At 26.8% G+C, this 13,982-nt stretch overlaps 1 protein-coding gene across 1 annotated transcript; it reads right to left on the reverse strand.

The window, feature by feature from the left end:
- Nucleotides 1-89: 89 nt before the first annotated feature.
- LOC100168781 (glycerol-3-phosphate acyltransferase 3) lies at nucleotides 90-12,042 on the reverse strand. The gene is made up of 9 exons (XM_008180423.3): nucleotides 11,201-12,042; nucleotides 6,908-7,234; nucleotides 6,647-6,793; nucleotides 5,828-5,962; nucleotides 3,410-3,643; nucleotides 2,513-2,628; nucleotides 1,809-1,950; nucleotides 1,519-1,727; nucleotides 90-524 (listed from the first exon to the last, which is right to left on the reverse strand). The coding sequence occupies exons 1-9, from the start codon at nucleotides 11,360-11,362 to the stop codon at nucleotides 437-439; spliced, it is 1,560 nt and encodes a 519-aa protein (XP_008178645.1). The 5' UTR covers nucleotides 11,363-12,042; the 3' UTR covers nucleotides 90-436.
- Nucleotides 12,043-13,982: the final 1,940 nt, after the last annotated feature.

Raw genomic sequence — 13,982 nt, forward strand, 5'->3', positions numbered from 1 at the left:
GTTGGATAATTTAAAGCAACGTTTTATAAATAAAGAAAGAGATAAAATTGGAACCTACTTCAACAATTACACGTAAATATTAAATTCAACATTAGTAACATCCAAATGTTGAACATTTTCAGTAATTAAAAATTCTTATTCAAAGGCTTACTTAAATCACAGACGGAAATCCAGTTCAACGACTGCCACCAAAATCAATATTATGGTTCACAAAATGTTTTTATAATTGAATAATTTATAGTTCATTTAATATCTACTTTATTATTTAAACCTAAAATAAATATTAAACAAAAAAATAAAATGGTGATTTAATGTACGACTAGTTTTTGTTCTGATGGATTGAGTCATTCCATTTTTGTCATGACGTATTTAAGCAATCCCATTATGCGTTGTTATATAACCAATATGTAATTTTAAAAAATAATATAAAATTTTGCTATTCGACTTTTAATCGTTTACTGAATTCTTCCTGTTGTCTTTCTTTCCATTCTGTTTTCGGTTTGTTACGTTTAAGTTGACCATCCCTGAAAATATTTTATTTAGATAATTAATATCAGAGATAATAATCACAATAACTTATTTTAAACATGGACAATATTATATAATCTATATAATATTATCTTTGATTTTAAACATTAAATTATAATAATTACATAAAATGATTTGCAAAAATCTTTTTAAAGTTACATCTCAAACACAAAATAACATAATGTAGTGCACTGAAGTGTAAATTAAAGTGTAAGGTTTATTAAGAATAAGAATTATTTTTTTGTATGATATTGAACTTCAAATATCTCTAGAGTCTAGGTAATCAAAAACTAATTTTTCAAGTGACATTACAAGTACAACAATTATTTTGACCCAAGTGTCGGGATTTGATTTAGAATTATGTTTAGTATTTTTTTTTTTACATTTTGTATTAAATACCTAATATTTTTGATTGATTTATTAATATGTAACAATTTTTAATACTTATTAAAATGTTTATATAAAACTAACTCTTCTAATAAATAAAAAATCAAACATGAATTTATAACAATTTATAGCAAACTACAATTCCATATTAATATTTCCAAGTCTTAAATACAATTAAAGATACAGTATAATATTATATCTAAATAACAATGATTTTAGATTAGAAAAAAAATGTGTTAAACCATATTATGTTAAATATGATAATTGATTTTTATTAGGTACAAAAATTAGAATCAGAAACATAATACAATGTTAGGAGAGGGGCTAACACAACATCAATGTGAACCGTGAGGGCTTTGTCCTCACACAACTATAGATATGAGTCATGTAGGGACTAATATAATATTTGGGGAAGGGCCCCATTGCCACTAAATATTAGAACCTCAATATCCAAGGCTTCCTAATACCCATTATTTTTAACAGTATATTACCAAAATTGCTCAGATTCTTGAATTCTAATTTTAATGAAAAACTACTGTTACTGGAGTAACTAATTCATATATGTAATAATTAATGCTGATAGATATTATAGAATTGTCTTACCATACTAGGTCAACAAGACCACCTTGATCAGCAATTACTCGTTTTACTCGATTTGCAAAATCGGCACCTGATTCATTTTCATTTTGGTACATTGGAGGCAAATACCACACATCACAAACAATTGCCCAAGATGTCATCATTAAATAAAGATGTTGAATCATTGAGTATTTACTACTATTCCAAAATGCATCTCCAAACCTTGGATCATACTAAAACCATACAAGTACAACATTTTGTAAATTATTGTTAACGTTTTAAGTGATACATCAATTTCAAAAAATGTAACCTACCTTAATAGCTACAGGGTATATAACACTGCCAACTTCAAAACTTCCTTTTTTGAACTGCATAACAGATGTGTTGTTGATGCACGTTCCTTCAGGAAATACTAATATTGGTGGATTAATTGGATTTGATACATGTTCTCGTAGTCTGAAAAATGTATAAGTAATCATTTAAAAGTTGAGACAATGACATTTTCAAAATATTTAGACTTATTTTAAACTTTTTATATGACAAACTTATTCACAACGTTCTACGGAACGCAGTATTGGCTTTTAAGTTAATAACAATAATATAAGTAATGTTTTTGGAAAAATTAGTTCAACATTCTGTACACTACTAATAGAAAAATAAATTACCAACAATAATATAAATACACCATGAAATACCCATAGGAATAGAAACTGACATGCAGTCTTCAGTTAGAATCATTTTTCATATTGTATAATGATTTAATATTAAATTCAAATTTAACACAAATATCCATTACAATGACAAGGTTCAATCAAAATCTACAATACTCTATTCAGTTTGATTGAATCACTCAGCCGACCAAAACAATTTTTTTAAATCAATTGTACACGTATTGTTTTGTGCAGAAGGTGTGAGTGAAGATAATAAATAATTTATTGATAGCATAGTCATTATGCTATAGCAATATAAATAACACTCAAAAATAGAAATGAAAGTTTTACAATAAATATATATTCACCTCATTGCAACAATTTCTCTATCTTTAGCTTCAGATCGTTCAAACCATAAATGAGGAGAAGCTCTGGCTAATGCTCTTTGAAGGATTCCTAAAAACCCTCCGTGTCGCTGGCCAATCTAATATAAATATAATGTAAAAATGATTTGATTAATATTTTATAGTTTTAGTTTTCTTATTAGAAGGTAATTATAGTTTATCCAAAATATGAATTTTAAATTTAGTTTGTAGAAATGTAATGTTACATGTGTAGTATAATAGAATGGATAGATAAATTAATATATTTGTAAACCAGGGTTGCCGTTTGTCCCAATTTTTTATAGACACACTGCTGGTTTTTAGTACACAAGTTCCCGTTAGGTATAAAAAAATATTTGTTTATAAAGTCAAGTCTTGCGCAAAAATTTTTGTTCCAAGTATAAACAAAATAAAATTTAAAAAATACAAAATATTATGTTTCTATCAAAATCAATTGAAATAATAGTAAATACATTTTTAAACATCAATGAAACATGGCTGATAGAGGCCAGTAGGGATACTATAAACAAAATAGGGTTTATAATTTGTTCTTTCTTATTTGTTCTACGACAAACAATAGTAATGATTATTGACTATAGGGTAATGACTAAAGAGTAAAGACTGTCACTCTTGTGACTTATTCTTTACAGGGTAAGGGGGAAGATTTTGCAGTGTTCCAAATTATAGTTTTGAACAAAATGACATCCCTATTGTAAATAAAATGACTGTTAGACAAAGCAAAATATGTTAAATGTGTATTACTTTAATCATTAAATTTATGGCGTTTTCTAGAGGTGCGTCTTAAAATATAATGTTTTTGGATAAACTACTCTTAAATATTTGCATTATGATAATAATGATGGTGCACTTATTAAGACGCACCAGAGCATAAGGGTTATCGCATGCCAACACTAGTACGTCAACTGGAGATGTATGATTGGCAACACAAATGCCTCGCTTTGGTAGGTTCTCGCGATTATGATAGGTGATGACTGAAGATAGTGAAGCAGCTAAAACTTGAAAACACATAATAGATGTATTTTGATTCAGCCAACGTTTACCCATACTATCAGGCACAAAACCAACAATTAATGTACAAATCCACAGCCACATGACCTATACACATAAAATATTAAAATTATCATATAAGTGAACAAAAGTGAGGTAATAAAAAAGTGATTTTATTCCAAAATAAAAAATGTATATACATTTTACACGAGACTATAATATAATATAAACAATCTAATTTCCTCATTTAAACTCTTAAGATATATTTTTATATTATTAAGATATAGTACTTCCAATTTGGAAGTTCCAAATGTCTAAAATACATATATAAGTCTAGGAATTAAATTATAGTTTGAGTTTTGCAAAACCTACAATGTACAATATGGTACGATTAATATATAAAACCTTAAAATTATTATTTTGAATTTTGATAGTTATGATTATTTTGTGAGTATATGCAATGCTTGAATTTGAAAGAAATAGAATGGGATGCAAAAATATTTTTTAAAAATGCGTATTCAAATTTTTAAATTTCTTATTGATTCGGATATAATTAGAAGAGGTACACTAAAATATATTTAAAAAAGAAGGGATACTAAGCCTCTCCTCAATTCAAGCACAGAGTGTAAAAGTTACCTGAAATCTTATAGTAAAATTGAAATTCTACCAAAGGTACCCTCCTATATACTACAAATTATATTAAATAAATATTTGTAGAATATTAATGTAAATCAAATATTTTTATAACTTGGAAAACTATAAAAATAGAAATTATTTTAAGAAATGTGAACAATTAACCATATTCTTTTATAAATGTGTATTATATGTCATGCACTGAGTGCAATTAGAAGAAATTAATAACTTTTAAGTTAAAGAAGGTAGTATACATATGAGGTTCATAAAGGAGACAGTGTGTATAGTATGTCGTAAGCAATATGACAAAAACTCAAAAAGGTATAAGCAAGAATTTAAAAATTTTGCCAAACAAAACATTCAAATTAAACATTAATTCAATTCTCATAATTTCCATAAAAAATTATGTATACATAAAAATGGAAGTAAAATAAATTATAATTTATAAAAAAAACTAATTTAGTTTAACAGTCATTGATAAAAAAAAAAATATATTGCTTACTCCTTACTTTTGTTGGTAAATTAAATTGTGCAGTATAATTTGAAAGTTAAAATTGTATTTATTCATAAATTATGTATTTTCATCAAATAATGCAAACATGCATATATTGACTAATTACCAAAATATAATAACTGTGAGCAAATAGAATAAGAATATCAATTGGCGATGTATGGTTGGCTACACAGATTCCATTACGTCTTGGAATCCATTGCGGATTATGGACATTTATGACCATTGTCATGGCATATTGAAACAATACAAAAATATACTGAGATATAGAGTTTATCAATGATTTTTGTATTGATTCATCCTTTATGGTCAACCAAATAGTGCATATTGTTAAACTAAACAACATAACCTGTAGATCGAATTATACATTGCATTTTTGAAACAAAAATACGTTTGATAGGTTTCTATACATTATTTTTAATAAGTACTCTATATTTTGTATTACATTATTCCATTGTTTATATAATAATTACAATGCCTACTTAATAATTATAATATACAGCATTAAAATCGCCAACATTACTTATTAGTAAAGCTTGGAAGTTGATGACTTTCAATTTTATTGGAATGTCTAAACAGATACTTTCCTACATAAAAGTGTGCTTCAATAACATATAAATCTATATAACTAATATTTATTTAATTTATATATTTCAAATTTAAACGGGCGAGGTCTAGTTAAATGAAATCAAGAATAATCGGTTGTGATGAAATAATAATTTTCATGTATTTTATTATTTAATATAAACATTTTATTTATGAAATTAATTTAAAAAAATATTAATTTAGGTATTTTTATGGATTTTACACTTTTGAAAGCATTTTAAAATGTTTTTGGGTCAATTGAAAAATATCATTTTTCTTTTTTAGGTCATCAAATTCTGAGCCGGACACAGTTAACCTAATAATTTACTAATATTTATACTTTTAAATTTATGCAAGCTTACCCTATATTAAAAAACAAACCTAATATTTATAGTTAATTAAAAACAATTATTATTTATATAAAATAAAATAATATACAATAGATAAAGTTAATTTTTAAATTAAACTTTGATACTTTAATACGTATAGCTTTAGACTAATTCAAAAGTATAATATAAGTTAACAAATTAATAAAAATAAATAAATGAAAAATAAAAACTTACGCCAAAGAAACAAATCAACACACGTAATGGCAACAAAAATGTATATCTTACAATAAATCCAATAATCCAAATGACTGTTATTTTCCAATTGATAAACTCATAATGTCTATTTGTCCTTGTCAACAAATTCCATGACTAAAAATAATTACATTTATATCAATAATTAACACATATTATACCAGATAGTAGATACCTATATATATATTATTCAGTAGCAGACTGGGCTGCTGTTCTTATTTGAATATACCATATTGTACTATGTGTATACGAAAAAAATAATATATGTATAGTTTTTTGTTTTTGAATTGCCACTAAATAAGAAAATTGTTTATGTACGGGGTGAATCCAATATCCAATATCGTACAAATTTGAAATTCAAACACTTATAAAAAATTAATTTGACTTTCTAGGAATTTTTTTTATTAAATATAGGTAATACAATATTTTAGAGAATTTTGTATAGAAAAATTATTTGTTAAATTAAGAGTGATGGTGATAGGTGACTGTAACTAAGTTAGGGTTCCTTGAATATGTGATTTTCTCTGTAAGATTTTTTCCTCCCAGTCCCCTAATATTATTACTAATTTAAAATTTTTTTTTTTTTTTATTGAACTGTAATTAATATAGTTATAATATAAATAATTTGTTTTAAAAACCATAATTTATATTAAGTAAATTAAATAAATGTTCTTACACAAATAACATATTTTACAACCTACTGTTACAAGGTATACAATAGATTAATTATTTAAACTAGTTAAACTATTGTCTTATAATATTATTTACTATAAATTTATAACACACATTAGATATTTTTACCTTAAGTTCTTCTGCTTCAAATCGTGAAGTAACTTGATCCTCTATAATTGCTTCAACACCAGTTTTCACATAATCAAGCACATCGGCAAGTTCAAATTCTCGTTTTAAAGTATTAAATGAACGAGTTCTTTGTAATATTTGTTTACCCTAAATATGGATATTTATAAATTAAATTTAACTTCAATTGAATATCATTATATACATAAAATTATTATAATATATTTTCTATATAAAAATATAACTATTATTTTTTAAACTTACTCCTTCAGTTTTAACATTATTGTTGCCATTGTAATTTTGATCTGGATCTGGAACTAGTATTAAATCTTGTCTGCTTATTAAAGGTGGAGCTCCATTCTGTATTTTTTTATCAACATTTCCATTAGATAGACTATGAGTCGAGTTACTACGAGAGATAGATCCATTTGAGCTTATTGGCTCTAAATGTGTTGAAGACTCATTTAATGTATCCGTGTCAATTTCAGTCACCAAATCTAGTTCATCAACATCATCAGTTTCTTCACTATCAGTTTCTTCGACTTTTTTTGTTTGTTTTTTCGACTGTTTTTCTAGATTTTCTCGTCCATACTAAAATTAAAATAATATGTTGATAAATATAAATTATAAAAGATGTAATATTATGTATCTACATAATAAAAGTTGATTTTTTTTTTTAGAATACCTATTATTATTATTATTATAATATTACAAATTTCAACAAAAGTTAGCTGACTTTTGTTTTTTACAAAGAGCTTTAGGCTGACAAAAGTCTCAAGAACTGAAAAACCGAGGTACTGCCTGTATCCTGGCTTTGCATTGAATTATAACACATTAATTGTATTAATTTTCTTAATGCGAATACAATTGGTAGGTACTAGAAATGGTGTTTAAATTACTAGTATAAATATCTTAATAAATTAAAATGCCAACATTTTAAATAAGTATACTAATAAATTAATCTAAGTGATGAGAGGCCTAAAATGTTGTTGTATGCTTAGATTATATACTATAGATGGGGCGCTACAGCATTTTAAATCAATACAAAAAAATTTTGACGATATCAGCAACGAGTCACCGAATCAGGTGTTCAAAGTCACATGCGCGACGCAACTTCTTGCATATTTACCCAAGAATAATTTATTATCAAATCACCATGTTATGTTTTAAATATAATATTATATTGAAAAAATAGTATAATGCCTATATAACATAATATAATTAACCACAAACTAAGATTTAGAATAATTCTGTAACCTATGGATAATTATGCGAGGAGTTGCATCATGCATGCATTCATCAATCACCTAATTCGGAGACTTGTTGTTAATATCGGCAACAAAATAATACATTGTGGCTACATCCATAGTATATGATCCAAGGTTTTATGTTACACTACCTTACACTAATGGTGCAGAATATAATTCGAAGATAGTATAAAAATGTGTGAAAAGATAATTTTAATTCAAATTGCATTACCTACAAAATTCAAGGAATTTCAGACCTCTAAGTCGATATATTAATGATATATTATATGTAACCTACCTATATATGAATATATATTATTATTAATTAATATTATTAACCTATAACCTAAAATATGATATAGATTTTTTTTACAAAATATATAATTATTTTATTCCAATTAATAGGTATAATTTTAAAATGTATATGTCTACATATTTACATATACATTTAAATTTATATATTATTATAAGGTTATTTGTTATCAGGACAAACTGGCAAGGTCATTAAAAATCATATTAAAAGTTATAACAAGTATAATATTTATGAAATTTTCTTCTTATTTAAAAATAGATATTATTTATTATACATTTAACAGACATTTTTGAAAATATATTTTTTGATATCAACTATCAAAAATAAAAGTGTAGAAAAAACAGTTTTTAACTAAGCAGTTTAATTAAATTGAATAAAAGCCAGTTATTTGAATTTTCTACCTAATGCATTGCATTGCAGAAAATAATAAAATATTAGCTAAAACAATAAAATGGAACAGAGAAATTCAATAAATTGATCGAGAAATTGATTATTTAAAATATTTTTTTAATAAGTAATAATATAACCAAATCATATTAACTAATGATTGTCTAAATAAGGTTCAAAACTAGTTTAGTGCAATGACTATATTCATTTTGCTAAATTTTTTAGTTTTACGAAGGGCTTTTTATTATTCTATTTAAGTATGCATGTTGTCGAAGTAATACAGATAAGGTATATAATTCTGAATATAAAATAGAACATATTATAATATACATTATGTTCTTCAATATAAGTTTCATTACTTTATATTTACATTACCTAGGTATTTTACCCACATATTATATTTTGTATAAATAAACTAAATAATTTCTTTAATTATTGAACCCCGTAAATAATATCTATGATGGAAAAGATGGAACATAATACCTATCTTAAATATTTTATTTTATTTTATTTTCCAGTAACACTTAAATAACAAAATTAAATTCTATAACTACTATATCTACTATATATAATTTATATTGTTAAATTAAAAGTTACTAGAAAATAATAAAGTACTATAGTTAGTTAGGACGTATAAATAAATAATAATAGGTACATAAAGACAGACAACTTATATTATATGAGTAGGTATAAATAAAAGTAAAATTAAAAAAACAGGTTTGTGCTTTCTGGGTTTTACATGATATAATGTATGAATATCGAAAAACATTTTGTAACATATTTTTACATATTTTTTAGTTATGCAAAATGAAAAGTAATATAGTGAATAGAGATGAACCAACATATACATAACTGATAAGTTATGAAAATACATATTTGTTTATCAAACATAGAATATCATATACTATCATTAATCATTAAAGAACATTACCCTTTCACGACCTTTGAACATTTTTTAGTTAATATTAAACTAAGTATTAATATTCATATGTATCATGTTGTACTTTAAACTTTTATAATGTTATTACCAAAATAAAATATATATTTATTTTTAATATCAAATGATTTAAATTTTAACAAACAATATTCACTACTTTTATGACACATAAATACTCATATAAATATTAAATATAATATTTAGGATTTTAGATTTAAAATTTTCTTTTCTTTTCTTTTTCAAATCTATTTAAATCTCATTTAATTTAAAAAATGTTTGTACTTAGTTTTATATCACTATTTATCACATGTGTACTCAGTGTACTTAGCGTAGGTATAAAAACTCGTATAAAAACATAAACGCAGACTAGGAAAAACTTCGAACAATTCTTAAATTTTAGAAATTTCAATTGGTATAAAAAAAAATAACAATTCTATACTAGTAACCTAAATTTTTTTTAAATTTCTTAGATTTTAATTTTAATCACTCACCGATGAAGTTAAGCAAATTTTTAACTTTAGGTAAAAGGTCAAAATTTTTAAAAATTGAATCTTCTATCTGATTAATGGGATGGTAGTCGTGTGTGTCACCTAATATTGGTAAAATGTACCAAACTCTTGACAACCCGTAGTGAAAAATGCTTAGGGTATGAGGGTGCAGTAGAATGATGCTATTGCACAGCCTAAATAATTTGAGGTGTGATCAAAATTATGACTACTTGTGTACCTACATTAGCAATTAGCATATTTCATTAAAATAAAATTATATTTTACTGTGAAAATAAAATATAGGTTTAATCATTTCAATTAAGTTTATTTATACATTCAAATTTATTTAAATTAATGTTTAGATATTATTTAAGTATTAAGTACCTATAGTATTTAATTAGTTTAAGGTGCATCTTTTATATATCTACCTACTTACATATTGCATTACTGTATCAGTATAAATCATATATCACTAATGTCAGAAAAATTCAGAATTCTTTAAATTTGAGTGTAAGTATTTAAGTATACCTTTTTTCCCATTTTTTTAAATTCTAATATTAGTTGGTATCTACATTTCAATAACTATAATTTAGGTACCTACTTAATATTTATAATTTTTAAAGTATGATTTCACCAACATAATATTATATTCCTTCATATATTTGTTAATATATTTTTACAAACCTATTTTATGAATTAAATTACAAATTTACTAATATAATGGCACTATTATCAAGCAATTTGAAAAAAAATAAAAATATTTTCTAATAATGAAAATTGAAAATTAAACTACAAAAACTACCTAACCATTTGAATATCTCAAAAAATATCACTCTATTTTATTATTGATAGAGATACAGTCAATCAAATAGAGGAATAACCAAAACATTTTAATTGCATCTAATGTATTTTTTTTTCAATTACCAAATAATATGTCAATGATTAAAGTTGAAAACGTTCATTTTAATGAAATACAATTTAGGTACATAGGTACTAATATTCAGTTTTTACTATAATATTAATATGATATACCTAGGGACAATTATATAAGAGTCAATAATTACTTAATTCATAAATTGATGGTAATTTAACAAAAAGTATTAAAATAGATAACAACAATAATAATATACATTTTGATAATCATAAGCTGTGAACAAAATATTTAATATCTCAAGTAGTACTTACCTCAAATACTTTAACTAAGAAATCCACATAGATCTGTTGTAATCCTAGCGTCTTTCCGACATACGCCAACAGAACGATGCTGAGAAAGAAAAGGAGAAACGGGATGAATATCACGGATAAAACTGTGAAGGACAGTGTGTCCATGACGGATACAGAGGACATGGCGATGGTTTACCGAGAAGAAAATTGTTACCTCAACAATTCCATATCGATGCTTTGAACGTCAACTAGTGTGGGGAATCAGGGAATGTTGGCTGAACACTAAGACGCCGTGTGACAACGGATCGGAGTATAAACAATTATCATCGAACTACCTAGTTTGAGTGATTTGTTTAAATGTACACCCTATACGAACTAAGCTTCTCTAGCGAAAAAGTCAAACGGCACGTCGTAGATGACGCCCCAAATCCACGACGACGGCGAGAAACAGTCGTGATCGTACCTGCACCTCTTCAACAGTTGGGGAGGAGATACGCGTGCATCAGTTATTTGATTAATTACCGTGGGTAGGAAGAAATAAGAATCAAGAACGTTATTGAAAAAAAAATGTTGTTTGAGACGAATAGACGTTGTATTATTATTATCTATTTTATTAAATTAATATAATATTGTATTATTGTGATACCGTGATAGGCGAACAACGGGGAACGAGTTGTGGAACGGAACGACCACTGAGGCACTGATGACTACGATGGCGCAAGAGCGCAACCTATCAATGGCAACGATACGCGGCGTGTAGCCGTGCGGTGCTACAGAGTACAGAGTACGGACTATTGTAACCATAGACCTATAAACTAATGAACAGCGCATTCCACTCCACCCTGCCTACAATGCTGGGCGATCATAATATAACCATATAACTGAGAGAGAAAAAACATTAAGTATTGAAGGAGCACCGCATAAAGCCCGCATAGGACGTGTATACATTTTGCTACTTGTTTCTTTTCTCTGTCACTCTATATCGTACCCCTGACTTCTCTCTCTAAGCGCTGTCCATTAGTTATAAGGTCTATGATTGTAACCATAGATAAAAGAAACTCAAATATTATAATAACAATAAACCTACGAACGGTTGAAACTACCGATATTATTATTTATTGGAGCAACGTATATATATATATATATAGTAGACGTCGTCAACCGTAAATCAGTGTGCTGATTCAAGCCATTATATCATACTCATCTATGATTCAAGCTTTACTGGTGGTACCGTACTACCGTGTGCAAGCATGGTGAAACGATAATCAGTGCCTCAGCGGTGTCAGTGGGCAGTGGGCACGGCCAAACATTTAGGTATGTGTAGTATGTCGACGATGAGTGACGACGACAAACGGTATACGCCAATACGCAGTGATGACGTCACGTTCCGAATTCCGCGGTGCCTCCCCCCTCAACAGATGCGCGGCAAAAATGATAAACTATTACAAGTTACAACCATGACTAAATATTATAGTCTATAATAATAAATAAAATATACCTAATCTAACATCACACTATTAAGTACCTATATTAACTATAATACAAACCTCTTTTCTATGCTAACTGTGTTCCGCTGACTCAGATGTCAACATTAGTAGTTAAAAGTTTTTATCCGCGGTACGCTGGGTATCGAGTAGGTATGTAACCACTAACCAGTACACAGTGCCGCATTTAGACATTTTGCGCCCCGGTGCAAAAAAAAATTGGCGCCCCCTAAGCAACGGTGAAAAAAATTGCTTCCCCGTAAGGGGCCTACGGAAAATATGGAAGATAGATCCTCATTAACCTTTTAGATTTTGAGCACAGAAAAGAATATTTGTTTTACAATGTGTGCTTTTTTTACAAATATTGTTTATATGCAAAGATACATTTGAATTTATGTCACCTAAACCTTGCTTATAATTCATCATATAAATTGTTTTTTTTTAACATATTTAGGTAGGTTGTAGGTATTTCATGAATAAATAAAATAAAACTATATAAAACTATGCAAATTAATATTAATTAAAAAAATGTCAAACAGCATAATATTAATATACTATATATATAATACTGTTATTAAAATAATTAAAATTATACAATTTATTTTAATAATTCACAAGTAAACATATTTCTGGCCACAACATTTTGGCGCCCCTAAAATACTGGCGCCTGGGGCAGTTGTACCCAGGGCCCCCCCTTAAATGCGGCCCTGCCAGTACATTAAACGTATAATATATACATAATTATGTTGGTACATTATAACTATTTATAAATTTATAGGTGTCTTCTTAACCACAGAACAATAAATAATAATACATAAAAATTATCAGGGACGGACTCAGTGCACAGTTCTTGGGGGGAGGGTGGGGATTATAAATACAGTAGCTAAGTACCTATTTAATATTCATAGTATTTATGTGGTAGGTATTTATAATAAATGGTAGGTAGGTACTATAGGGAGAACTAGGGAGAATTGGTAGCGATCCGGTAGTACCAAGTAGGTAGTAGACAATCTGTCTTAGGTGAAGGGCTGGCCCCTAGACCCCCTCCTAGATCTGCTTCTGACAGTCATGGCAATACAATTTTTGTAAGGAACATAATATATTTTTGTTGAAAGCCATGGTTATAAATTATAATGCATTATAATATTAACATATTTCAATTACTAGAAGTAAGAACAATCTATATAGGGGCAGATATCATATTTGCGTCACCCGCCCCCGTTAATACACCAGTTACCAGTACTTATAATCTATATCGTATACGCCACTGCCCAGTGACTCAACTACTCAAGCCGTTATTTACTATCGAAATAAAAAGT

This window comes from Acyrthosiphon pisum, chromosome A1 (assembly GCF_005508785.2).
Source record: "Acyrthosiphon pisum isolate AL4f chromosome A1, pea_aphid_22Mar2018_4r6ur, whole genome shotgun sequence".
In the NCBI taxonomy this organism is placed as follows: Eukaryota; Metazoa; Arthropoda; class Insecta; order Hemiptera; family Aphididae; genus Acyrthosiphon; species Acyrthosiphon pisum.

Excerpts from the sequence above, each read along its gene's own strand:
- LOC100168781 (XM_008180423.3), bottom strand. The coding sequence starts at position 11,362 with ATGTCCTCTGTATCCGTCATGGACACACTGTCCTTCACAGTTTTATCC. Across the intron at positions 3,644-5,827 it reads TGTTGATTTGTTTCTTTGGC|GTCATGTGGCTGTGGATTTG; the intron begins GTAAGTTTTTAT and ends TTATGTGTATAG. Across the intron at positions 525-1,518 it reads GGTCTTGTTGACCTAGTATG|GGATGGTCAACTTAAACGTA; the intron begins GTAAGACAATTC and ends AAATATTTTCAG.